The 27262-nt window shown below is 53.3% G+C and overlaps 2 protein-coding genes across 2 annotated transcripts in view; both read left to right on the plus strand.

The window, feature by feature from the left end:
- The first annotated feature begins 3599 nt into the window (after positions 1-3599).
- PDGFRB (platelet-derived growth factor receptor, beta polypeptide) lies at positions 3600-17686 on the plus strand. Its single transcript, XM_010185073.1, has 22 exons — positions 3600-3648; positions 4447-4743; positions 5191-5460; positions 5745-5872; positions 6196-6370; positions 6961-7153; positions 7362-7477; positions 8366-8492; positions 8656-8867; positions 9630-9724; positions 9999-10131; positions 10557-10661; positions 10771-10881; positions 11263-11416; positions 12362-12528; positions 12791-12909; positions 14091-14213; positions 15585-15696; positions 15989-16088; positions 16198-16303; positions 16799-17037; positions 17536-17686. Exons 1-22 carry the CDS (start codon positions 3600-3602, stop codon positions 17684-17686), a joined length of 3282 nt encoding a protein of 1093 aa, XP_010183375.1.
- A 9014-nt stretch (positions 17687-26700) lies between these two features.
- CSF1R (colony stimulating factor 1 receptor) overlaps positions 26701-27262 on the plus strand; it is a 19859-nt gene continuing 19297 nt past the window's right edge. The window contains exon 1 of the mRNA XM_010185075.1: positions 26701-26767. Coding sequence (XP_010183377.1) covers positions 26701-26767 — 67 coding nt within the window. The remainder of the gene's footprint in view (positions 26768-27262) is intronic.

Consider the following 27262-nt stretch of genomic DNA (forward strand, 5'->3'; position numbering starts at 1 on the left):
GTGCCCTGCACAGCGCTGCTGCTGCTCAGGGACGTTGGGTGCCCCCGTTTATCCCATCACCACAGTGCAACACACTTTGTATATCTAGCACAAGGCTAGAGATGCTCAAACAGGCTTTCAGCAAGCGCCCTGCCAGCCCCCACAGTGCCTGGCTATGGGATGCTTTCCTTTCAGCAGTGGCTTGGGAAACCAAACAGCCCCAGAGCTGGCTCAGTCCTCCCTTGTCTCGCCTGCAAATTCCGCTTGGCTCTCAGCATCCAGAGGAGGAGCAGCCAAAAAACACCTCCATGCGCCAGCCAGGCTGATGTGATTACAGGGGAGAGATAAGGACAGACAATGTGGCTGTGTCACCAGGCAGGGACAGTCGCCTGTATCTGTGTCTTGTTTGGACTCAAAACCCTCTGAGACGTTCACAGTCCCGCAGTGCCCAGCTCTCGGCCTTGCGGTGGCGCAGAGGCGAGCAGACGTGGCGTGGGAGCTGGCAGGGAGCCGTCCTCGCACACCACAGAGTCTCAGCACGGCCCCAGAGACTTGAGCCCCCTGGAGAGCACAGCCACCCCCCAGGCATGTGGTGCTGAGTGTGGGGCTGCCTGTGGATGTGGGGCTGCATGGCCCAGCCAGCCCGGCCTCCCTTCACGCCCCTGACCTCTTGTCTCCTCTCCCAGCCAAATTCCTCTTTTAGAATAATAAACAGTGCAGCTCCAGAGAAAAACTCCCTGCCCTGCCGAGCCAGGGAGAGCTTGCCCTCGCATCACGGTGAGGGAGAGGGACAGAGGGGAAGGCCTGTACCCGTGCTGATGGGGAAGAGAGGACGGTGAGAGGGATAACGTGGGGATGGGGAGCTGGGACTTCACCTCAGCAGCTGCAAGGTGAGAGGCAGCAGCGGAGCTGAGTGAAGGATGCAGGATGTGGCATTGCAGCAGGAACTCCCTGGCCTCCAGGCATGTGCCAGGATGGGTGGGGGCAAGTAGACCCATGGCTTGGAGATGCTCAGGTCCTAGTTCATGGGAAGAATGTAGGAGTCTGAGGGGTCTGTGGCACCCTGCTCACCCATGGGGCCAGGAGGAGACAGCCCGAGGCTGCTGAGCATCATGTGGGTGCCTGTGTTTGGGTCCCTGGGTGGGATAAAGTCTGGGTGCCTGCTTTTGGATCATTGAGTGGGACTGCACCCTCCTCAGCTCCTCCTTGTCTGGCACTCATAGGGTGCCAGAGCCTTAACTCAAGAGCCTTATTGCTCCTGCTGAGAACAAAAGCTGAGATTGAGAAGGGAAACAAGTGCTCTCAAGGTTGGCAGTGAGCTGGGTGCATTTAAGTCTCTTGTGGAATGCCTGGATGCACCCACATATGCAAGCACACATGGCCCCGTGACAGGGAGAGAAAGATTTGTCCTTCTGCCAGCGAGGCTCTGCTCACTCCAGCAGGACGGCCCAACCCCAGTGTCTCCAAGGGTGCCTCTTGCCCCGGCCAAAGCAGACAAACAAGGGAGAGGTCACCACTCTTTGCGAGACATTGCCACCCTCCCATTGGGCTTGGGAAGCATCTCCAAGAGAAATGCCTTTCTGCAAAGCCAGCAGATTTATTAAAACCAGCTATGAACACAGAGGAGGCAGCCAGAGGCGGCAGGCGGAGGCTGCAGGGCTCTCACTGCTCGCTGAAGCAACACCCATGGTAGCCCAGCACCAGCATGCACCCGTCTCCGCTCCCCAGCTCCAGCAAAGCAGTGGTTTGCAGAGCAGGGCAAAGCAAGGGACACATCTGTGTGGGCAGAAGCAGCCAAATCTCACCTGCAACTGAGCTGACAGCCACGAGGCTGGGCAGGCAGCTAAAAGCTGGCCAAGAGCTTGGGGAGATCCCTGCTGCTGACAGGGAAGGTGGGGAATACAGCCTGGTTTGTGTATGTGGGCAGGGAGGGGTGAAAGGAGAGGATCCCAGTTGTCCTTACAACCTTGAACCTTGTATAATGGATGAGTCACACACCTCTCTAAAGGAGAATTGGGAAACAAAGCTAACCGTTCTCATGGCAGGGGGCAGCGAGATTAGGTTGTCCATCCTCCTCTCTTGCAGGTTGGTGCTCTCTGAGGGTGGGTGCAGCAAGGTCACATTCATTTACAGCCTGAATTTCACTTCCATCCTTTCATCCTCCCCACCCCCAGCTTCCCTGTAAGCACTCTCATCCCCTCTGGCAAACGCAGAAGAGGGAAGGAGTCATGGAGGGGTTTTCTAGAGGGGGGAGAGGGAAGCTGCTGAATAAGCTGGAGACCTGGAAGGATTTGCTGGTAGATCAGGCTTTTGCTGAGCCAAAGCAAGAGAATAATAAAAACATCTGACAAGCGCACGTCATTTAAAAACCATTTCCTCCTTAGCATCAAGCAGAGCGGGAGGCCGCTCCAGGGCCAAGAGGCAGCAGAGCCGCTCAGTTGGAGACGGTGGCTGGGGCTGGGTCAGTGAGACCAGGTTGCCACTGGCTCTCCTTGTGCCTGGGGAGCAGCTCCCCAGAGCGCTGGGCCAGCATCACGGGGGCTCCTCCTCGGGGTCTGCCTTGGGATCAGGTTCAATTGCCTCTTGTGCTGGGACAGGGGAGGTGGCCCTGCAGCAGGGCAGGAGCTCAGCTCTGGATTGCAGCGTAGCTGAGCTGTGAAGTTAAGCTTCAGATTGCAGTGTAGCTGAGCTGTGAAGTTCAACTCCATGCAAGAGCATCCCCAAGTTCAGGACTACTGAACTCATTTCCCCCCAACTTTGTCCAGGCACAAAGGAAGGCTTTTTCCCCTTATTTTTCACCTTGTTAGCTTCTTCGTTTTGCTTTTCCTAAATTCTCATCCCTATACTTATGGGTGCGATGAGAAGGGTTACCTGTCACCCCATCACACAGGGGACAGTCCCCACTGCTCTTTGGGAGCACTGGCCTCGTCTCTTTTGGGGTCTCAGTTTGCACCAGGGAGGGCTGAAAACGCTTGGTGGAAAAGGTTTCTTGAGAAATGTTGATAAAAGAGGTTTTTAACTAAAAAGCCCTCTTAAATATTCCCTTAATATATGTGTGTGTGTGTGTATTTATATATGTATATAAAAGTAAAATACAGGATACTCATGTTTTTGTGGAGTTTCTTTGGACTTGTTTTATTTCATTGGAAGGAGCAGAAAATGTGGGAGGGTTGCAGGGGGATCTGTTTTCTAGCAAGTTTTATCTCACTGGGACTGAAGGAAGCAAAAGAATAAGGGAAAAAAAGGCAAGCGGTGGAGCAGAGGGAGGGAGAAAGGCAGGGCACTGCAGTGGAGGGAGCGGCATTTCGAGCAGAGATGAGCAAGAGTTGACACAACTGATGAAGCCTCCAGCAAAACCCCTGTTTACCAGTGGGAGATGCCTTAGAAACAGCTCCTTCTGCAGTTCATGTGTGAGGGGGAACCAGCCACCCTGCTGGGAGGGAAAGGCTGAAAACTGGAAAAAGATGGGATGTTTCTGAGGTGGAGAAGGGAGACCAGGATTTGAGTGGGAGCTTATGGACCCTGCCTGGGGTGGCCAAGGGAGCCTTCTCTGCCGGCAATGCTGCACTCATCCTGCTTTGCTCTTGGCAGGGTTTGGCCACTGAGCCGTGGAGCCCACCATGCTGCACCCCTCTCTGAAGACATCCCACTGGCTCCTCATCCTCACTGGTGAGTGCTGTGCTGGGGAGGTGTGTGCAGTATTGGGCCCTGCGCAGGGAGGCTGCCCCGGGATGCTCATTCCAGAGCAAGAGGGAGGAAAGGAACAATGGCATGGGGGACATGGGGGTGCAGGGCATGTTCCAGGCACATCCATCCCTCATAATGACTCATTAGGAGACATTAGCTCATGCTGACCCAATCCTGTGATGGGGTGGATGTAGACTCCCCACCTGCTTCATGGCAATGCACAGCTGAGTGGAAGAGTCCCTGGGGCTGTGCCCAGCTGCGCTGCCCACCCGTAGGGACACCCTGGAGGGGAGCACATGTCCCAGTCCCACTGGAACATCTGGGCAAAGGATGAAGCTGGGAGGCCAGGAGAGACACAGGGAGCTGTTCAGGAAGACCTTGCCTGTGCTATTACTTCCATAGGATTTCCTGCAGGGTTTTACTTTCATTCCTTTGTCACTCTGTTGTAAACTGACGTTCCAGCCCAGTCTGTGTCCCCTCTGCTCCTACAGAGAGGCAGCCAGCAGAGCAGGAAACTGCCTCTTCTCCTCCTCTCCTCCCTGCCTGCTAAAGGCATGGCCTTTCCAAGCCCTTCAAGGTGCAAGCATGTTGGGGAGGTCCAGGTCACCCACATTTCCAGCCCTGTCCTCAACAACAATTCTCCTTGAGCTGGTGCAACAGCATTACAACATGTCTACAGACATCTACAAACCACATGCAATGGCATGAGGTTGAGCTCCTGCATGCTTCTCCTTGGATTTCAGAGGAATCCAATTCGGTCTCATCTTCCTCCTCTCCCAGGTCTGCTGGAGGTCACGTCTGGGGGCAGCAGGCTGCACATCGAACCTGGAGACACTGAGCTTGTCCTCAGCCTCCACAGCACCTTCTCTCTCTTGTGCTATGGGGACGCCGCGCTGGTCTGGGAACGGGAGGGTCAGCCCCTCGCCGCCTCGCTGGAGCACAGGGATGGTGTCTTCGTCAGCAATCTCACCCTCAGGAATGTGACTGGCCGTCACACTGGGGAGTACACCTGCACCCACAGCCCCGACCAGGCTCCAGAGCCAGCAGAGAGCAAAGCCCTGTACATCTATGTTCCAGGTAGGGGACAGCACATCCTTGTCTCTGCATTTCCAAGGGGTTTAGTGATCAGGAGAAAGAGGGCTTTGAATTACTATTCTTTCTCCAAGCACCTGGCCTCCCAAAATCCTTCCTCCCATTGCAGGGTCGCCCTCATGGCAGGCCATCTGGCTGTGGTATGTCTCTGCTATGCCAGGTCATGGAAGAGGCCCATGTGTGGTGTGTTGGGACAAGTGGAGGGGGGGACAATGGTGCTATATGGCAGTGTCTGGGCCTCTCTCACCTTCCCAAGAGAGGTTTGGCAAGCCCATGACATGACAGCTCTACTTGGCCGTGGGGAGTAAGGGAAGAAGCATCCCACCAGTCTGGAGACAGAGTCCTGTGTTGGAGCAGTCCTGGGGGAGTGCGGAGCAGCCCTGGTTGAGCTTCAAGCAGTGTTCTGTAATGAGTGTTCCCTCTCTCCCACAGATCCCTCCCTTGTCTTCCTCCCTGCAATCACCTCCGAAGAGCTCTTCATCTTCATCACGGGCTACACAGAGGCTGTCATCCCATGCCGTGTGACCGACCCTAAGATGCAGGTCACCCTCTATGAGAAAAAGGTGGAGAATCCCATCCCAGCTGCTTATGACCCACAGCAAGGATTCAAAGGCTTCTTTGAGGATAAGACCTATTTCTGCCGGACAATCATGGATGACCAGGAGGTGGATTCAGACACCTTCTACGTCTACAGGATCCAGGGTGAGCTGCCATCGTCTTAGTATATCTGTGCACCTGCTGAGAATGTTCCTCAGACTAATGGCAGGGGACAGAAAACCTCTTCTCCTGCCTCCTTAGTGATGCCTCATATTGATTTGGTGTCAGGATTTGGTCCTGTCTCCATTAGAGAATGGGTTCTGGCAAAGGGTCAGCTCCATCCTTCAGGAAGAGACTTTCCAGTGGAGCAGTCCACCCAGGATAAAAGGACTGGGTACCCCCTCGTCTCTTCCTCCATTATTCATTCCTTTCTTTCACCCTTCCCACAGTCTCGTCTGTGAATGTCTCCATCAGTGCAGTGCAGACCATAGTGCGTCAGGGAGAAAACGTCACGCTGATGTGCACTGTGAGCGGCAATGAGCTGGTCAACTTCAACTGGGATTATCCCCGCAAGCAAGTGAGTGCTGCAGCTCCAGCCTTCACCCAGATGTCCCACAGCAACCACTCGGCATTATCCTAGGTGAAGCTTCATAGGAAGCTTCAGTCCATGGCAGAAGCTGTGGGATGCTGCTGCTGCCACTCAGGGAGGCTTGATGGGGAGATCCTTGGATTAAGGCTGTCTCAGTGGCCTCTGATGGGTGCACATTGCCTGTCCCTGTAGCAGCCAGGCTGGGGTCCTCTACCCCTTCCTCCTCCCTGTCTGTGAGCCTGGCTTTGTAGCTCCAATAGCAGAGGATGCTTTTGACTTCTCAGACCACATCTCCTGTCCCCGTTGTGCAGGCCGGGAAGGCTGTGGAGCCAGTGACCGACTTCCTGCCCGGATCCACCCATGAGATCCGCTCCATCCTCATCATCCAGAACGCAGAGCTGGAGGACAGCGGGACCTACATCTGCAATGTCTCCGAGGGCTACCATGAGAAGACGGACCGGAAAGACATCACGGTCCGCGTGATCGGTGCGTTGCTGCCCATGCACCCAAAGCCAGCAAACCACATGGGCATCCAGGCCGGATGCCCCAGAATGACACTCTCATCTGTCTGCACAGCCTCCAGCTCTCCCCTCCTCTCCTCTGCTCTAAGTGACCATGGCAAAAAGCCAACCTTCACCCCATGTCACCCCTGCCTGCTTCTTGGCTTTAAAACATCCCAAATCTCCCACCATGGCTTTTGTGACCCTTCAGGACACTTTAGAGTATGTGTAAGAGCTCTTCTGCACTGTGCAGTGCCAAGGCAATGTGAGGTCATATTTTCACCTCCCATCTGCATCTGTCCTTCTTTGGTGTAATTCAAGGAAACCTGCCCCATCTCCACAAGATAACAGCCTTTTCCCTGCACGCTGCCTGCCCCATGAGCTCCTCTGCTCCAGTGTGGCTCTGCACCCCGGTTCCCTTCAGACACAAGCCTGAATTCTTGAGGGATGGATCTAGAGTTGCTCCACCACTTCTGGGTGTTCAGAGTGTTTTGTTCCAGATCCATGTTTGCCCAAAGGGCTGATGGGCGGGCTGTTTCTCTCTCTGACCTCCCAATCTCTCCTAACCCCTCTCAGAGCGTGGCTTTGTGCGCTTCCACACCCACCTGCCCAGCACTGTGTATGCTGAGGTCCACAGGAGCCGCACCATCCAGGTGGAGGTGGAGGCCTACCCGCTACCCAGCATTGTGTGGCTGAAGAATAACCAGACGTTGACCATGGAGAGCAGCAGCGAATTCACCATCACCAGCAAGAACCTGTCAGAAACCAGGTGAGGGCCCATCATTCCTCACTGGGGTGCAGGGCAGGGATAATTCACAGAGCAACCTCCCAATTGCTGGTTGGACGTGGCTGGTGGTTGAATGCCTTTCTGTGAGTGGATTTCAAGCCTGCCTCAGGTGGGAGCTGGTTGTCTCTGAGCATTGTTGGCCCCCAGGTACCTTCCCACACCCATCACTCTGGGACTGTGTCTCCTCCAGGTACCAGACGGCTCTGGTGCTGGTGCGGGTGAAGCAGGAAGAAGGAGGATTTTACACCATCCGGGCTTTCAATGAGGATGATGAACAGGAGCTGTCCTTCCATCTGCAGATAAATGGTGAGGATGAGCATGCAGACATTGTGCTGAGGAGCATGGGGGCAGTCTCAGGGGATGGCTCCTACCTTTGCTGCAGGACCCTCAGGCTGCAGCCCTTCACAGAATATCAGGAGTGAGTTGGAAGGGACCTCGAGATCACCCAGTCCAACCCCCCTGCCAGAGCAGGATCACCAGAGCAGTCACACAGGAACACGTCCAGGCAGGTTTTGAATGTCTCCAGAGAAGGAGACTCCACAACCTCTCTGGGCAGCCTGTTCAGTGCTCTGTAACTCTTACAGTAAAAAAGTTTTTCCTCATGTTCAGATTGACCCCCCAATGCTCCAGCTTGCTCCCATTGCCCCTTGTCCTGTCATTGGCTGTCACTGAGAAGAGTCTGGCTCCTTCCTCCTGACACTCGCCCTTTACAAATTTATAAACATTAATGAGGTCAGCCTTCTCACCTCCTTACTCCTCTGACTACAGCTCCAAAGTGGTTTTGGTTAAAGGAAGAGCATTCAAGCAAGAAACTTGCTAATTTGAAATATCTCGCACTTGGTCTCAGAGCAAGAGGGACAGGGAGGCAGTGCAGACACCAGCAGCGTGGCCTTCATGCCTGGCCTAAGGTAGCAGATGCAGAGATGGTTGCACAGCTCTGATGTCCAGGACTTTCCCTGTGCTTGCCTGTGTTCTCCAAGTAGAGCTAGATGGGGGCAGGTCTCCTCTATAACACCCTCAAACCTTTCTCTGTTTGCTGTTAGCTTCCAAAAACAAACCATGATTGACGTGATGAGTCCTACCTCACTGTCTCCTCGCTCCCAGGCCCTGTTAGGGGTACAGTGGAATCTCATTCCCCTTGTATCCTGCAGTCAGAAAGGAGACTTAATTCCCATCACTGTCTCTTGGTTTCAGTGCCAGCCAAAGTGGTGGATCTCAAGGAGAACAGCAGTGCCAGCAGTGGGGAGCAGACCGTAACATGCTCTGCTGAAGGCATGCCCCAGCCAGAGATCAGCTGGTCCACTTGCAGTGACATCAAATGGTAAGTGGAGTTGATGAAGCCTATGGGAATGGCTGGACTCTTGTATTTATTAGAATAATAGACTATTATTTTGTTACATTCTGCTGGCCCACACACCTGGGTATCCCATGGTGACGCATGGTCCCAACTGCCTCTCAGGTGCCTTTATCCTCCCCCGAGCCAGGTGCAGCACCAAGGGGCAGCCCACCCCGCTGCTGGGGAACGAGTCCAAGGAGATCGGTGTGCAGACCAACGCCACGTACCACGCGGAGCTGCAGGTGTACCGCGTGAAGAGCGCCCTGCAGCTGCACAGGGTGGATGAGCCCCTGCTCCTGAGATGCACCGTGCAAAACTTCCTGGGCACCAACTCCCAGGACATCACGCTGGTCCCACATGGTGAGCACTGTGGGAGGTGTTGGGCTGGTGGTGGGGAGCTAGACTTTTCTCTCCGTGCCTCCAGCCTGGAGGTGCTGGGAGCCAGGACTGTCCTCTGATGACTGCAGTCCTCAGAGGCAGGAAGCCTGGGTATTTCTGCCCAAAATGAAGCCTCCTTCGGGTTGAGCAGGAAAGGCTCCTCCAGAAGAAGTCTGGAGCCCACATGTGTCCTGGCATTGGACATCCTCTTCTCACCACTGGCAGGGTCATGCCTCCAGGGAGGCAAATGACAGTGCCTGAGCAGGTCCCCTGTCTTGTTGTTAGCCCACGGGTCACTAGATGGTGCCACGGACTCAAATATCCATGTGCTGAACATCCCCAAATATGAGGATGGTCTAAATCCAGGCTGGGAGCTGCCAGCAGTTCCCCAAGCTCTGCCCCAAGCAAACCAGCCCCTCTGTCTCCATACATCCTCCCGTGGTGAGACCTCTCCCAAGGCAGCAAGCCCTTCAGCAGGCTGTACCAGCCCCTCACCCCGTTATCCCTGGGGTGCTAGCCCTGCAAGTCCCAGGCAGGTCTCCCCAGGAGGAGAGAACAGGGACTACACCCACCCAGAGGAGAGCTCAGGGTTGATGTTTTAGGGGGGGAGATGTGTAGCAGGAGGGCATTGGTGGCTAAGGGAGGAAAGGGGAAGGGTGCAGGGATCCCTCTGTGCTGCCTCGGTACCCAGGCCTTGCAGGGTTGGAGGAGTCTAACTAACTGCTATTCCTGTTATCATTGCAGCCTTGCCATTCAAAGTGGTCATCATCTCTGTCATCCTGGCCTTGCTGGTCCTCACTGTCATCTCCCTGATCATCCTGATCGTCCTGTGGCAGAAGGTAAAAGAGGAGATCATTCCCAGGCTGCCACTATGGTACCCATATGTCAGGGTGGCTGGGAAGGGCAAAGCTGTGAGCTCCTGCTGGCACGGGTCTGGTGTTGCTCCATGGGCCTCCATCAGTCTCTGCATCCCCCTGGCATCTGCAAGCTAGACAGGGAATGAGGCAATGGCTGCAGGGACAAAAGTCTCCCTGACAAAGCCCATCCACATCCCTGATGCTCTCCTCAACCCTCGGGCTCTCAGATCTCTTTCCCCTTTGCTGTGCTTTCCAGAAACCTCGTTATGAAATTCGCTGGAAGGTGATCGAGTCAGTCAGCTCCGATGGACACGAGTACATCTACGTGGATCCTATGCAGCTCCCTTACGACTCCAGCTGGGAGGTGCCCAGGGACAAGCTGGTGTTAGGTAAAGGCTGTGCAGGTCCCACTGATGGATCCCTAGGGTCCTGGCTGTCTGGGGGTGAGAGGTTTGTGCTTGGGTTCTCCAAAAGAGACCAGTCTGGAAAAGGCACAGAGATCCCTGGAGATGGTCCTGGGGCAGGGGGGACCATCTAGGACCACAGTGGGAAGCCAGCTGCCCCCTTCAGTATGAAGCACTGGATTATTCCTGGCTATCCTTTCTTGCAGCTGGCAGCTCCTTCCCTTGCTAGCCAGATGGAAACTAGCCCCAACCCCAAACATCATAGCTCCCAACCACCTCCATGCCCACTGGGATGGCTGCAGCAAGGCTGGTGTGGTTTCAGACAATGGACTTGTCTATTCCAAGCTTCCTCTTGAGCTTCACTTCTCAAGGACCATCACCAACCTTGTCTCCTTGCTGTTTTTTTGCAGGACGCACTCTCGGCTCCGGTGCCTTTGGACGTGTGGTGGAGGCAACAGCTCATGGCCTGAGCCATTCGCAGTCCTCCATGAAAGTGGCGGTTAAAATGCTCAAGTGTGAGTTGCCCCCACACCGTCCCTTTCCCCCCTCCCAAAGCTGCAAGGCTGAACAGTGCCCACACACTCCCATCCTCACCCTGCTGTTCACTCCGGCTCTCCCCAACAGCCACTGCCCGGAGCAGTGAGAAGCAAGCCCTCATGTCCGAGCTGAAGATCATGAGCCACTTGGGACCTCACCTCAACATCGTCAACTTGCTGGGGGCCTGCACCAAAGGAGGTAGCTGAACCTTGGGTGCCTTTTCTCCTCTCCCTGCTGCCCTGGGCTGTGCTGAGGAGAAGAACTATCCTCAGAGAGAGTTAATTCCTGTTTTCTGGTTCAGAACGATTCACCCTTTCCCTAGGGAAGCCTTGTGGGGCTCTGAGAGCCTTTCTTTCCAACATGACTGAAACTCAGAGGGCGTATTTCTGTTAACCCCCACCTCCCTCCTCACACACAAATTTCAAATTCCAAAAATGCTCAGTACCAGAAAGATGGCTTTTCCCTCTGGCCCTGCCTAGACACTCTGCAATCTGGTAATGTCCCTGCGGGACAAAATTTGTTGCCCCAGGGAGCAAGCGGGGCCGAGGCAGGGCTGACAGGGATGCTGTCTCCTCCCAGGGCCCATCTACATAATCACCGAGTACTGCCGCTATGGGGATCTGGTGGACTACCTGCATCGCAACAAGCACACCTTCCTGCAGTCTTACGGAGAGAAGGCACGGCGAGAGGCAGAGGTGTACGGGAACACCGCCAAGGAGGACCACGTGCAGAGGTACCTAAAAGCAGTGCTCTCCTCCTTTCTGGTGTGCCATTACCCCATCCTAGCCCCCATCAAAGACGGGGACTGGTACTGCCAGGAAGGATATCTGCATTTCCTCCAGACCAGTAATATAAATGCTGGCCCAGCACTGGGACACAGCTGGCCGCTCTGATACATTATGAGGCCAACCCATGTGCCAACCAGCCACCTCCAAACAGCTCCTGGCAGACGGGGAGTTAGAGGCAATCTGTGTGTCCTGGAGGCTGAGTTTGCTAGTGCACACACCGGCTGCTCCATGCCAGTTGGAAATATTCCCTGGCATTGTCAACTTTACTGGCATAACCACAGCTGCACACTGAATACAGAGATGAAGGGTTTCCCAGCATGTCTTAACCCTTGGAGACTCCAGCGTTGCATTTCCAGGGTAGGTCACGTTGCTACTGTGCTAGAAGGAGTGCAGTTGCACAAGAGGTGCTCCAAGGAAAGGGAAACGGTCCTTCGTCCTGTTGCCAGCTGTAAGGGATGCAGGCACAGCAGCACAGAGAAACAGTCCCACGGGAAGTTAGAAAGCAGCATTTCCTTCCAGCATGCCAAAACAATAGTAAAATAGAGCAGTTTAGGACATCAGCAGAGCTGCCCCCTGTGCTTTCTGCTTGATGGCAGCTGAGATCCTCCTAAGCAGTAAGCGCAACCTCGCAAGGCCGTGGGGACATGCTCCACAGCTCTGGCTGTACAGCAGGTTTCTCTTGCCCAGCACTGGCACATGGAAGGCCTCGAGATGCTGCTTCCCAGATGTAGTTGTTGCTCACTCAAGGGAGAGGTGCTCCTTTCCCTGCTGTGGTACATTTCAGTGCTGGGGCTGAGTTCAGGTGTTGCAACACCTCAGATCATTGCTCCCATCCCCTGCATCTCCTCCTCTCCTCTGGATCTTAACAGCCTCTCTGCTTCTTCCCACAGTCACCTCTCCTTGTCTGTTGAGAGTGACGGGGGCTACATGGACATGAGCAAGGACGACTCCCTGGATTATGTGCCCATGTCTGACATGAAGGGTGAAGTCAAGTATGCTGACATCGAGTCCTCTAACTATGGCACCCCGTACGAGCTGGACAGCTATTCCCCGTCAGGTAACAGCTCAGCCACAGCGGGAGGGAGAGGCGCTTGCACTTTGGGCGCTGGATGTCTTTGCCTACAGAGGTGGATGGCCCATATTGCAAAGGTTACCTTTGGGACGAGTCCAGCAGTGGTGGCAGATGCCCTTGTGATGGGAGTTCCTGGCTCTGTCTCTTTGTTGCTGGAGGCACAGCAGCCCCCTGTTTGTCCTTCCACTGGTGGGCAGCCCACGAGTGTGCTGAGTAACCCCAACATCAACCTCTGCTTGCCCCCCAGCTCCTGAAAGAACAGACCGAGTGACACTGATAAACGAGTCCCCGCTCCTCAGCTACATGGACTTGGTGGGCTTCAGCTTCCAGGTGGCCAATGGGATGGAGTTCCTTGCTTCCAAAAACGTACGTATGCCAGCTGGTCCATGGTGCCTGAAGCAGTGGAGGCCAGCAATGCTCTGCCGTGTCCTTTGGTCAGTCTCTGCTCACTGTCCCTGTGTCCATGCCAACCACCTCATGGGAGACGTGGCCATGCAATTGAAAAGCTGCTGACCACTTCTCTTTGCAAATACAGCCCTGGGGATCAGTATGACTATATTTGCACATGACAGCTAACCCTGGCTGAGATTGAACTTCAGACCTCAAATTCCCTGACTCTGAGCTCCTCCTAAGCCACGTGCAGCACAGCTGTGGTGTTAAATCATCCCTATTTACCAGGATCACCGGTGATAGCCTGCCTGCGCTAAGGCACAAGGCACTCCACAGCAGAGCTGCTACTGTCCATGGACCCCCCATGCTGCACCACATGCTCTGAGCCCCCCAGGCCTCATCAGAAGTGTCTGTTCAGTGGAAATTAAGCCACCACAGAGGACCAGGCTCTGGGATTCCCTAAGGTCTGCCTTAGCCCAGGGGTAAACTGTTTGTCCATGTGAAACATGGGGTAAAAGGCAGGGTAGAGATGGCATCAATGATGTGCGGAGAGAAATTCCTGGCTCTCTGCCTGCAGCCAGGCAGCCTGATCATCAAAAGTGCATAGTCAGTGCTCTCCCATGGAGCACAGAAGAGGAGCTCCCAGCTTCCCGCAGCTTCTCACTGTCATGCTTTATAGTGGCGTAATATCACCATGCTCTCTAGTAGCATCTGGCAGGGTCTTGAGCAAGCCTCGGGGCTGTTCATATGGAAGGCATTCAACATGCTGGCAAACCAGGAGGCACAAGGTAGGCTGATGTAACTCTCATGTATTCAGATTGCTGGATTGTGCAAACAGATGGAGACATCCCCTCCTTGCCAGCCCACCAGCCGCCTTGCTTGCTTGGGCCCTGGCAATCCTCTCTCTCCTGAGTTTTTCAGATTGCCCTTGCCAGATCTGTGTGCCTGTTGCTGTCCTAGGGATAGCAGTGAAAATGTGGTAGCCCTGCTGGTGGCTTTGAGCCATAGTTGTCCCTAGAGGTGGAGGAGGTGCCTCAAATGATGTGAGGTGACTCCTGTTCCTGCTGTCCAGAAATGGGCTATTGCTGGAGCTGGGCTGGTTCCTCAGGCTGTCTGGAGGCCCCTCGCAGTGACAGTGCCCTGCCTCCCCCCTGCAGTGTGTGCATCGTGACCTGGCTGCCAGGAACGTCCTCATCTGTGAGGGGAAGCTGGTGAAGATCTGTGACTTCGGCCTGGCGAGGGACATCATGAGGGATTCCAACTATATCTCCAAAGGCAGCGTGAGTACCAAGTTGTTCAAGCCCCTTCCTCCCATCACTGGGCCTGGCACCCCTTAGATGTGCTCCCTCTGAGTCACCTGTCCACCATTGTGCCCAGGGGTGGTGACAAGGCAGGACTGCCAGGAGATGGCCAGCCATCCTGCACCTGATGTGCTCTGCACACTGTGGAGTAGCAGAATTGCATGCCCATATCTCCAGGCTCTTACAGAAGAACCTGGGCAGCAGCAGCACAACTAAGGATTGTCCTCTATACATCCCTTCATTGGCAGCAGTGCTGCATCCCCTCCCTGCATGGCACTGAGTCTGGTCCTGAGCTGCAGGCAGGAAGAGTGCCAGGTTAGGCAGTGAGTTACTGCCCATGCTGGGAAGAGGTTCACAGACTTCTGCTCTAACCAGTAGACCACAGGGTAAAAGGAAGTGTTTTCTTGCAAGCAGCCACTTTCCAGAAAGATTACTCCAATCTTTCGAGGCATGAGAGGCTGTAATAGGGCTTCCACAGACTCCATGACTCCCCAATGACTGCAACAACAGCGTGTCCATTCCAGCCCTGAGGCATTCGGGAATGTGCAACCTGAAGCAGAGCAGGCCATGCAATTCCCAGATGGAGAAACTGAGGCTGGGGGAGCTGAAAGTGGAGCCAGGCCCCTGAACCCCAATCCTTATCTAATCTATCAACTAGTTAACCTCTCTTCTGCTTTCTCCTATTTGCATGGGATGGCAGACAGACACTTAGCCTGCAGAGGGGCTGGAGTTTTCCAGTCCAGCCTTGGCATAGGTGCTTTTCCTTCCAAAATGGGAAATGAAATTGAGCCCCTTTGCAATCCTTCCTGGAGATTATTTTGGTATTCATTGTGCAAGCTAATCCTGGGAACAGCACAGCCAGTGCTGCATGCAAGCTGGTCAAGTAAGGCTTCTTTTCCTGTATCACTGAGTAAGAGCAGGAAAAAGCTGTATGTGTCCCTTGGCTCTTTTCATTCCACAGCCCTCTCCAGCCTGGTCTCAGGTTTCTAAAGTCCAGATAGGCCTGGACTCCCTTCAGGAGTGCTGTGGTTATGTTTGGCAAGTTGATGGGCTCCCCAAGAACCAGCCAACAGAGAACACACACCATGACAGCTCATCACAGCAGACAGTCATGGAAGTGCATGTAGCATACCCACTCTTTCCTCCTACCTGCTGGGTTCATGCTGCACAAGGAAAGAGGGAACCGATCCCTCCAAGAAGTGGTTGACAGCAGATGTCAGTGGATGTGTTGGGCTGACAGGGAGCTCTGAAGGGCCTTCTCGGCTTATAAATTTGGTGTCAGGCTCTCAGCCGTTGAAACAAGCGTTGTAGGTGCAGCTGACTCTTCTTGTTCTATTTTTTTTCTCTTAGACCTTCTTGCCCCTTAAGTGGATGGCTCCAGAGAGCATCTTCAACAACCTCTACACCACCCTGAGCGATGTGTGGTCCTTTGGGATTCTCCTTTGGGAGATATTCACTCTAGGTGAGTGCCCTGGAGATCATGGTGGTGTTCAAAGTCTGATAGCATGTTAGCAGGATCCCTTCCCAAACTGAGACAATAGAAATCTATTTCTAATCCCCAAGTCCCAACCTTACCAGCATCAGAGTAGCACTTCATTCCCTGTCTCCTCCTTTCCTATGCTGACGTTGCCATTTGGAAGTTAAATGAAACAGGAAAGGTAAAGAAAAAAGGAAACCTTGGTGTAAAATGCATGTTGACATGGGGGTGGCAGGCAATCCACCAGCCTGATTTCCTGCTCTCCCTTTACACCCAGGGGGGACTCCATACCCCGAACTGCCTATGAACGAGCAGTTCTACAACGCCATCAAACGTGGCTATCGGATGTCTAAACCCACCCATGCCTCTGATGAAATGTAAGTGCTGTCCGTATGCATTTGCCTGTCCTACACAAGCTACAGAAGCATTTCTGCCTGTTTTCCTCACCCCTAACTCACCAGAGTGCTCTCTCTTCCCTCTTGTTAGCTATGATATCATGCAGAAGTGCTGGGAGGAGAAGTTTGAAATCAGACCATCCTTCTCACAGCTGGTGGTGCTTATGGGAAACCTCTTGGTGGACTGCTACAGAAAGGTATGTGCAAAGGTCCCTGTGCTGGAGGGACAGAGGAGGTTCAGTGCTCTGTGGAGGATGCTGCTTTGGTTAAGGCTCTCAATCAGGGTTTGGAGACCAGTGTTTAGTGCTGCTGTGCCAGAAGATTTTGCTGTGACTAAGGCTGTGCATGTTTGAACAGCCAATGAAGGTAGTTTGGGCATCCTGGGGTCATTGCTGACACAACTGGCATTGCCAGACAGGCAGCTCGTATCTCAGTGACTGTGGAAATCAGAACGGGCAGCAGAGAAACCTGCCTCCAACTGTTTGGTATTTTGGAGCTGTGGAGTTATGCCCCTGATCTTTTGGTATTCATTGTGCAGGCAAATTGGTGGAGTCAGGGTAGCTGAACCCAGCTAGAAGATGCCAGCTCCTCCAGAAGAAGCCTAGCAGACAGGGAAAGCAAACACAATGCAAGTGTATTTTCTCACTCACAAGACCTTCCCTTTTCTTTGGTAACCTGCCATGCGGGAGCAGAGGTACCAGCAGGTGGATGAAGAGTTCATGAAGAGTGACCACCCTGCTGTTGTCCGCACAAGACCCACAGTCCCTGGGCTGAACAACACCAGGTTCCCTCCCAGCTCCCCCACCGGCAGCATCCTCTACACAGCCGTGCACCAGAACGGGGGCGAGAACGATTATATCATCCCTCTTCCCGACCCCAAACCTGAGGCAATCTGTGATCTCCCTCAAGAGGCCTCCACCAGTCGGGCCAGGTAAAAACATTGCTTCTGAATGTTGCCCCATCCACTGACTGCTCCAATCTGCCCCCAGTCTGGGGGTCTCGAGCTGGGGGACGCTCGCTATGGGTTGGACCAGGGGTAGGTTTACCAGGAGAGAAGGAGGGGAGTGTCATCCCCATCTTAGGTGCTGTGGCCTTGCATGAGCCTGCAGGGATGGAGATGAACTAGAGGAGCTGGGATATGAGCTGAGATAGGGTGTCACATCACAAGCCAGCACAGCTGGGAACAAACAACCCCACTGACAAGGAGTAGGGCACACTGGGGAGCGTGGTCTGCAGAGCCCATCTGACTATTTGTTGTGTTTGAGAGCTGAATAGACCCAACCAATGTTGTCTGTCCCCCTTTGGAAAGCTACTCAGATAGACTGGGACTGGCAGGAGATTGACGAACTTCTCGGATTTTGGGAACCCCCTCTCCCCAGGAGACTTGGGACAAGGCACTTATTTCTCTCTACCTCTTGTCTCTCTTCAGCTCTATGCTGAACGAGGCCAACACATCGTCTACAATATCCTGTGACAGCCCTCTGGGCCTTCGGCAGGACGGGGAGCAGGAATCCGACCCACAGCCAGGCTGCCAGGAGCCAACCACAGGACACCAAGAGGTGGAGGAGAGCTTCCTGTAGTCAGAGCTGGGCTGACTCTGCATCTCCCCATGGCGAGGACAGCTGAGGGGCTGATCCAGACATCGCAGAGAGCCATGCTTTGCGCTGGTACATTGGGGCATCCCTACCTGTCCCAGCATTCCTCCCTCCCTCCCATCTCCCATCATCAGGTGGGGAATCAAAGACTTTTCCCCGTTGCCATCCCCTTCCCCTTACAAAGGAGTGGCTCAGTGCCAGCAGCCTTCCAGATCACCGCCACATCCTCCTCAGTGATCAAACCACTGCAGGAGGGAGACGTCTCACAGACCAACATCTTCTTTTCAACTGAAAGATGTGGGCTGGATCTCCACAAGAGACACCACTTTCTGCATTGCCGAGATGTTACTCCAGCCTCTTCCCCCTCCATGACAATGAGTTTCATCTCCTCTGCACCAGCACTTCTCTGATGGTTTCAGCACCAGCCACACCGTGGTTCTGTGAAATGCCACCAAGACAGATGATTTGCTCGGAGCCCATTTCTGGGTGTAAAAAGCTTGCAACACCAGCCTTCAGCTGCTGGAGATCAAGAGGACATTGGGTAAATTCTCGTCCAAGCACAGCCAAGTCCTGGAGAGACCAGCCAGCATCTCAGAGATGCTGAATCACCTTTTTACTTTCTTGAGAGCTCTTCTATGGTGGATAGAGCATCACAAGCACTACAGGTACCCGTGGTTCTGGGGCACAGCTCTGCAACCACCTGGAGGGGCTGTCACATCTCGAACCCTCTTTTGCCCAGCATGGCACCAGGAGCCCCAAGGGCATGCCAGGAACTCAAAATGCTCTCACAATGACTCTGCTGTAGTAGCAAAGAGGGCAGTCCACGTGTTGTTCGTGTTGTCTGTGTGGACACTAAGCTAACTATTCTCCACTGAAGATTTAAAGGGAACAAATATATTAATCCACTAGCCAGGGCCAGTATAAGGAAGCAATATGGCTGTTCATTAATCTACTGCCACTAAGACCAGCTCATCTGCTGGGAAATCATATAACCCTGCCAGCCTGCAATATCTTTATGCCTTATCTTTGGAAAGCAAGGGCTTCCTTTCGATAGACTCTTCACCCAAACACCCTTTCTCAGGATGAGAGGTCTCACCAGTCCCTCCTGAGTCATAGCAAGACTATGGGGATATAAGGATGCCAGAACACCAACACAGGGACATCTCAAAGAGAGAGAGGGAGAGAGGCTGGGAAGCTGTTCGGTCACAGCTGAACTGTTTCTCACCCCCTGCCACTTTCTGGGTGCCAGGCATAGCCCCTTGCAGCCTGCCAGGGCTGTGAGTGAAGTGTCATTGGGAACCAAGCAAGGCAAGAGGAATCAGGGAGGATTCCTCTCTCCTGGAAAGAATAAAAGGGCACAGACATTCCTCCTGCTTCTTGCCTCCTCCCTTGCTTCTCACAGGCAGGCCTGGGACTTGTGCTCTCTGCTGGCACTGGAATGAGGACACTCAAAGCAGGAGGAACACCAGGTTTTGAAATCAGTACTGAACCCCACCTCTGCAGAAATTAAAGCTGAACCCCTAAAACTACAAGTCTGACACCATAGAATCTAGCAGGGTTTTTTTGCCTTGCACAGAGCTCTGTTCACTGCATGCCCCCCACTCCCATTAACCCCTTTGTTGCCCTACTCATGTACATATCTGTACATCCTATAAAAATGCACAGGCATGTTTAAAAACTCAGAAATTCAGTCAGCCTCTTGCTGGGCTTCTGCCATCTCAGAGCCACTGAGATTTTACTTTTTTCAAAATATGGAACTTCTGCCAGAAATCCTCAGCAATACAGCTTCTGTTTTAAGTTGACTATCGTTGCAATGCTGCCATTTACATAGATAGAAGAAGAGTCAATGTTTTGGGCTGATGTCTTTCGTAAAATGTGAACATAAGAAACAGCACTTTTATTGGCAGCTGGTGGAGTGTATTTTCAGCCCATGCGGTCAGATTCCCCACCATCCATAGCAAACACTGTGAATGACAGCTGTTTTTCCATGCTCTGTTCCTCCTGCTTGTAACGAAGGAGCCATCTTCTGTGGCCACAGCTCACACAATGGTCCTACCTGCAGAGAAGCAGTAATTAATGAGATCCTTGGGGTCAGACCACTTTATTTTTGTACCATGTAAGGTGCTTGGTAGGATCCACGTCATTGCAACTTGAACCCATAGAATGGCACATCAGATCAGCCTAATAGCCCCTGCCTGCACCAGCTCCATTTTTAATTTGTCCTCTATCAAAGGTGACCAGAAGTACTCAGTACTCCAGGTGAGGTCAAATCTGGACCTTGCATAGGGCATTAATAGTTCTGGTCTGTACTGGATTTGACTTGCCTGGTGTAGCTTTGGAAAATGTTGGCCTTTTCCCAGCCACAACTTACTGGTAGTTTGGAGTCATCGTCTGACCAATCCAAGCACCTATGTCTTTTTACCTCTTCAGCATTTCTAAGATACTCCCTGCTGTTCCAGACATTGGGTCATCAGCACATTTGGGCTGGACTGACTAATAAAAATATTAAATACTTCTAGCATCAAGAGCAGTCCTAGAGAGCTACTTTTACTACTTCCATCCAGCCCAAAGATTTCCCCCTCAATTAATCCCTTCTCACTCTTCCTTTGGACATTTGTTTATTTACTTCACAAAGTAAACTCCATTTTGTACAGATTAATTACTAATTAAATTGCCAATTTCCCACTATCAAATAGTTTCCACAGTTCTGAAAGAGGAGATCTATTTCTTCTCCCTGCTGGGGAAACTCAGGTATCCTGTCCTATTAGTTGGTCGTTAGCTACACTGGGATACCTATTGCATTTTCTCCCATTTGTAGATTTGTTGCAATTATTCTTTGCATCCAGACCTGTTCTGGCTGTTGACAGGGTGCTAACCCCACCTCTCTCTTCCTTCTTAAAGTAGGTACACCATACTCTTTGCAAAATGGTACTGTTCTCCACTCCAGAGAGGTATGACCAAATATCTGCCTTTGGCCTTGTGATTGTCTTGCACTTTGTGGTACCTCCCCATCCTTACTCAACTTTTCCCATCACCATTTTTTGAGGGCACGTGCACCCGCTGCAGTGAGCAGATCTCCTCAGCCAGGGACGGGCTGGCAGCTGGGCAAAGCCAACGTGTTCTGGTAAGCATCCCTGCAGCTCCCCTCCAAGAGAGGCTTATAGCAGCCCCCAGCTCCAGCCCCCCGCTCCCTCTCTCTCTGCTGCCGACATTCCAGTCCCTGCATGGACCGGTGGGTGAGGGCCAGCAGAAATGATTGGCTGTTCTGGGCCCATCAGTTTTGTAGCCATAATTTCTTCGGTGAGACTAAGAAGGGAACCGGTTCTTCCGGATTTTTAGTTTCAATAATCAGTATTTCTGTTTGGGTGTTTTTCTGTGTTTAGAGGTGGACCCAAACTAAGCTCCCTCCCCAAAGGGACACATGCCACATCTTGGGCCCATCTCTAGTGCAATATTGATCTTTTGTTTGTAGATTATATTTTATTCTACAGCTGTTACATTGTTATCAGCACCAGTATATGCATAATCCTACTGCCAGTCACTATTTCATACATACCTAAGTGTATCCTGGAAACTAATGTGACACTCTGGTGTCTCTTTCCACATTTAAGATGCTTCTCAGACTGATGCGTGTGCAGGTTTTAATCCTTTTGTCCTTCCTTGGTTTGAGCGTGTTATTATTTTTTTAAGTGAGAGTGTCACGTTTAGTGTTTGTGTCGTGTTAAGAAATCTAGAGCACAGCGGACTTTACTTGTAACTAAATTGTCTCTGTTCACCTGCCAAGGGGACTGTAGCAGAGTCCCACAGGAACAGGAGGCAGAAGTGCAGTGTAGATGTGCAGGCAGGAGGAAGTCAGCCAGAAGTGAGAAACGGCTCTTCCCCTTCTTCCCAGTCAGGGCTTGGGGCTGGGAGAGAGACAGCACCACAGATACAGGATACTGGGCAGTGGGTTAGGTTTTGGCTGTGGGGAAGCCCAAGGTCTGCATGTGTAAAGCCAGGCTGATGTGAAGAAGGGGATTTCACAGATACCTCCTTTTGGGGGCTTTTTCTAAAATGAGATGTCAGCTAATGTGCTAAGGAGGCAAACCCCATGCTCCAAGGCAGGGGTGCAAGGAAAGGCTCTGGCAGGCTCAGTGCTTAGCTCAGGTCTCAGGATCGATGTGGCCAGTGCAAACCACAGCATCTCCCATGCAGACAGGAGAGCAGTGGGCTGCCAAGCCAGCCCCAGGGAGCTCCCACTTGGAGAACACGAAGATTGCCCTTTGGCAGCCCTTGGCAGCCTTTTGGCAGCCCTTGCCCCAGGTGGTCACAGAGACCGAGAGCAGCCAGGGCAGCTGCAGCTCCTCACTGGGTGCCGGCAGCTCCTGGGACATGCGCAGGTCCTTTCCGCAGCAGACCACAGCCCTGCCTGGGTGCTAAGCAGCCAGGGGCTGGTTGTAAAGGTGGAGGCACCTTGTTGTTTGTAGGACTTGCCCAGGGTAGGCCAGGTATTGTCAAAAAATCAGATTTTGTGGGCCTGCATATGGGTTGCTGTGCTCCCAGCACAATCCACATGTTTCACCCTGAGGGCTGAAGCCTCTGGGACGTGCTAAGATGGTTCCAGCTAGTTTTGGCAAGAACTGCTCCAGTATAGCTCCAGCAACGCTCTGGAGAGATGGCTCTTGCAGGGGTGGGAGGAGGCAGGGAAGCCAGCTCGTGCTGGGAGGCCTGCAGTGTCCCATCATTCCTGTCCTTTCCACCTTCATGGATTGCACCAGAACTGCAAAACTTGCCCGAAGCATGCCCTCTGCCCTCTTCCCCTCCTGCTGTGCTGACTTGCTGGCATTACACTGTTACTCTGCAGCATCTCTGAACAGAAGCAGCACCTGCCTCCACACTGTCAGAAAACATACTGAGGGCAAAGTTAAAAACAGAGTTTGGACTAAGGTACCAAAGAGTTAACATTTTTCCTAGGTTTACAGATGTATTTGTAGGTTTGTACTATGTCACATCTATAGCCATGAGATATTATTTTTATGCTGTAAACTTTTACAAATACATTTTTAAAGAAAGAGTTTAAAAATAAAGGTGTTTTTCTTTTTGCAAAGTTCCGTCTCTTCCTTTGTTTGCCTGGTTTTGGTTGCTGCCACACTGTCACACTCAGATGGGGCTGGGAGAACAGCTTAACCATGTCGTGGGTGAAGGCTAAGCACGTTAATACGCTGTGCATGACCCCAATGCTTAGTAAAAGCCAAGCTAGGAACCAAGCAGAGAGAAGCACAGCAAGGGAACAGCAGAGCCCAGAGACGTGGTAAGGAAAACAGGGCAGGATCTGCCCAGTCTCTCTGGTAACTGGGCCGCTCGTGGGTTGCGTTGCACTGGGAGGAGGTGGGTAGAGCAAAGGACACTGGGAACAGTTCCCATGTGTATCCCCAGGACCAGCAATTTGGGCCACCAGCCCCAAAGGGCTTGGCGTGCTCCTTAGAGGCATCACCTGGTCTGTGCTCAGATCAGGGTAGGAACATGGGAGCTGCCAGACTGAACAGTGTTGGGCTAAAGGAGCTGTGGGGACACCACAGAGCTGTTGATTTTTCCTCATAGTTTAATGGCTAAGGGTGGCGGGAGTGACTGGGGGTAGCAATGGGGCAGGGCACCAGCAGGAGCCACGCTGCAGTGCACAGGGTCACCTCAGAGCTGGGTTCTCCTCCCCTCCTTCTGGGATGAGGAATTCACTGATACCTTTTAAAGACACAACCCCAAAATACTGGCTCCCCGCCCTACCACTTCCTCAGGTTCACATGTCCCCCTGCTTTCCTCCTCCTTCCCTCACTTTCCCCAGTCCAGCCCAAAGTTTTCTCCTCTCTCTGGCTCCAATGAAACTACTGCTCCTGAAAATGACCCCAGGCTGCTGAGCAGAGTGCTCTGCAGCCAGCTCTGAGAGACATGCTTGGAAAGCCCGGGGTTGCTGTGAAGAGAAGGTTTTGAACTGAGGTTGAAATACCTCAGTCTTGACCCTGTTTTCTGGCTGCATGCTGCAGCCCCAGTGCAAGTCCCTGCTGGCAGCAGTGGTGCCTGCCTCAGCTCCTGAAAACCCTTTGTGTACCCAAAAGCCCAAGGCACCAGCTGCAGCAGGAGACAGGCCCAAGTCCCAGCAAAGATCCCCTCTCCGGCATGGCTCTTCCTGGGCTTCTGGCTTTGCTCAGTTTGTCAGGGAGTAGGTTTGCAGGGTCCCTGACCAGCTCAGGCTGATTCTCCCCAGATATGCTCTGAGTCACCTGGCACAGCTCAGCCATGACAGGCAGACAGGATATTTTTCTCCATGAGCTGAATCAGCAGGGGAAAAAAGTCACCTTGTCTCCAGCAAGGCTGCAGCAGTCTGCAGAGACAAACGTGGCCTGGTGCAGCCAAGGGTTTTAGCTGTTTGGGTCCTTGCAGCTCACTTGGGTCATGGGTGTTCCTCATGTGTCCCCAGACTGCTACAGGGCAGTTCAGGCAGGAATGACACCATGGTCAGTGTGCTCAGTGCACAGGTCCTGCAGGGCTGGCATGGCCCAGCCCTGCTCCCAGCCCAGGAAACCACCCTGAGCTCCCAGCACTCCCAACCAGGGCCCACAGCAACCTCCGCTTTCTCCTCCACAGCCAGCCTGAGGCCAGCCAGGCACTGAGCCGATCTTGCACCATCTCCCAGCCTGCCTTCCTGGCCATCAGGGCCTCCACAGATGTCCCTTGGCTTCAAGTGACTCAAAGTAAGGCTGCAGCTCCTCTGAGAGCACCCCTGCCCCACACATGGACACGTGAACCCCAGCAGCACTCCTGTGGCTGAGCTGCTTCTTGCAACCGCAGGATTTGGGGTACAGTCTGCAGGCAGGAAGAGATGGCCACCAGTGAGGGAGGAACCCCAGCAGACACCTTGTCCCACTACCCTGAGCATCCCCAGGCGCACCCAGCCCAGCTTGGGGACCTGTGTGCACAGGCTGTGACTTGTCGCCTATGGACCACTGCAAGGGGCCACCTCAAAAAGAAGGTAGGCTGAAAGTTTGTTTCCTTTCTCTGTATTAAACATGTCTGGTTTAATACTTGGTCACACTGGTGAGTCAGTTCTCTCTGTGCTGGCATTTGTTCCTGGAAAAAAAAAACAAAACCAAACTTAAAAAGAAGAAGGAGGGGAAACAAACATCCTTTTAAAAGCCCCATTTGGTTCAAAAGGAGGAAAGAATAATCAGGTAGATGTCTCCTGTGGCTCAACCACTTCACAGCTCCCCAGCTCTGGGCAGAAGCCCCTCAGTGCACCACGCTGCCTCTCCTTCATGTTCTTCTTCCCCACATCCTGCCAGGAAAAACTGCTGAGAGGAAATCTTTTCCAGCCAAAAGCTGCCTTTCCTTCTCTCTGGGCTCCCTCATGCTCTCCAGCTATCTCTCTAGCCAAAACCAAGAGCTCTCTCCCTGTTCCCATGACTCTTAGTCATCTCCAGCACAGTAAGCCATGCTCTCATCTCTTGGCCCCAAGACCTTGTCTTGCTGATACCTCTCTAATTGCCCCCTTGGAAAAGCCCATTCCCCTCTGGTTTGCAGAGGCATGAGGGGCACTCCTCTGCCTGGCACCTTTGCACTGCAGCTGCAGATTCAACAGTCACCTTCATGCAGACATTTTGGAAAAGCCCATCTCTTTCTGCCTATTTTTGCAGCCAGTGTCCCTGTCACCTCCCCGCTGCCAGGGCTGCAGCTGGGTGCAGCTAAGACAGAGCCCTCTGACTGGCCCCTGGCAGGACCTTCCTCCCCTGTGCTTCCCAGTGCTCTCAGGTGGTGGCCGTAATTTCCCACCCCAGAGCTGCCATGAACTATCTTGAACTTCTACTGCAGCATGAGGTTATCCAGAGATAGAACAGAGAGCAAGGGGCACCATATGTCTGACAGCCTGCTAACATCTTGCTGACTTGAGTGTCTCTGGGCAAGCTGTTTTGCTTCAATCCTCCCATCACCCCCTGAACTGGAAGGGGCACGATCCAAGGAGGGTTAACAAAGGGCACAATTACTGCTGCCAGATGCCTGCCAGGTTGTCAATTAGCAAACAGCCTCGAAAAGCCTCCCCACGTGCAAGGCAGGAGGTCTGAGTGGGATGGGCTCCTGGGGAGGAAGGGTCTTGCTTGAGACCTGTGGCTGCCTTGTGCTGATTGAGGAGCTGTGAGCCACAGACTTGGGTGCACTGGGAGAGGAGAGCAGGGGTCTGGCTGGGGACAGGGAAGGGTCTGCAGGCTGAACCTCACCATGTCTCCCTGCTGGGGAGGGCCGTGAAGGCAAGCCTGCAGCTGGCTGGACTCGACACTGCCTCTGTGGTGCTGGAACAGGGCTTGAGGGTGAGCCGGCGTGGCCACAAAACCCCTCTCTGCACCAGGGATCGTGCTCTTGGTTAAAGCAAAATAATTTGTCATCTTCACAGGCCTTTTCCCACCTGAGAGGAATAACCTTTGTGGGCTTGTTGGTGGGGAGTTGGTCATGTTCCTGTGTGGGCCCCCAGCAAGAGCTACTGGGCCTGAGGTAAAATTTGTCCTGCTGAGGTAAAACAGACTCCCCTGCCACCAAGGTGGGTCTCAGTCTGGTTCTTGTCTCCAAGTAAGTGTGCAGCAGTTCTTTGGGGTTTGGGTGACAGTAGCCAGGGCAGACAGGGATTGTCCTGAGCCCTGGCATGGTGCTGTGGCTCCTGTCAGCCCTGGGGAGCAGTCTGGGGCTGAGCCCCTCCCTGAGGCAGGGTCTGTGCCACCAAGAGCGGGGAGGTGCCTGCAGCGGGGTGCGTGCATGGCCCCACCTCCACCAAGGGGGTATGTCACCAGTGATGTCTCAAAGCATGGCTTTTTTTTTTTCTGTCCCATTTCAAAAACAAACAAAAAAAAAGGGAATTAACTTGTGGTCAACTCAGAAAGGAGAAGCTCCTGCGGAGGGAGTGCTTGGGACAGTGCCCACGAGGAGACGCACCCACTGCTCAAGAGGATCCATCAGCCGCGTCCCCGCTCCACACTGGGGCCATGGGGTTCCCTGGGGACGTGGGTCCTGCTCTTCTGCTGCTGCTCACCACAGCTGGCATCCGGCATGGTAGGTCCACCAACCCTCAAAGGCCTAGAGTGTCTCCATGTCACTCTGGGGCAGTTCTGGGATGGGGTGAGGGTTTCCTGGGTATCTGGTGTGAGTGCTCCACCCTTCCTCAGGTGAGGAGGGTGGACAGCCTTGGTGGGGATGTGGACGGGGCAAGGCTGAGGTTGGACTAACGGGCAGTCAGCTCCCAATGGCAGGGGGCAAAGCTGAGCTCCTGATCGTGTCTACCAAAAGCCTGCTGTGGGCTGGGACAGTCCCTGCTTCTCAAGGCTGCTTCATGAGGTAACCACCATTGCTGTGGGCAGGTTCAAAGAGATTTGGCACGGGCAGGGAGCAGGCAAGAGGAAATGTCTGCTCCATGGCATAGCAAGGAAGAGACACTGTCTTGGCATTTGGCTGCAGACTGGACTGTAGCAGCTTACCATAGAAATCATAGCTTCTTGAAGACCATCCAGAACTGGCTGTCTTTATAGATGGAGGACAGTGCTGGGAAGA

This window comes from Mesitornis unicolor, unplaced genomic scaffold (assembly GCF_000695765.1).
Source record: "Mesitornis unicolor isolate BGI_N332 unplaced genomic scaffold, ASM69576v1 scaffold10965, whole genome shotgun sequence".
Classification (NCBI taxonomy): Eukaryota; Metazoa; Chordata; class Aves; order Mesitornithiformes; family Mesitornithidae; genus Mesitornis; species Mesitornis unicolor.

Coding starts and splice junctions, on each gene's coding strand:
- PDGFRB (XM_010185073.1), top strand. CDS start 3,600: ATGCTGCACCCCTCTCTGAAGACATCCCACTGGCTCCTCATCCTCACT. Junction 7,154..7,361: donor AAGAACCTGTCAGAAACCAG/GTGAGGGCCCAT, acceptor TGTCTCCTCCAG/GTACCAGACGGCTCTGGTGC. Junction 12,529..12,790: donor GGACAGCTATTCCCCGTCAG/GTAACAGCTCAG, acceptor CTTGCCCCCCAG/CTCCTGAAAGAACAGACCGA.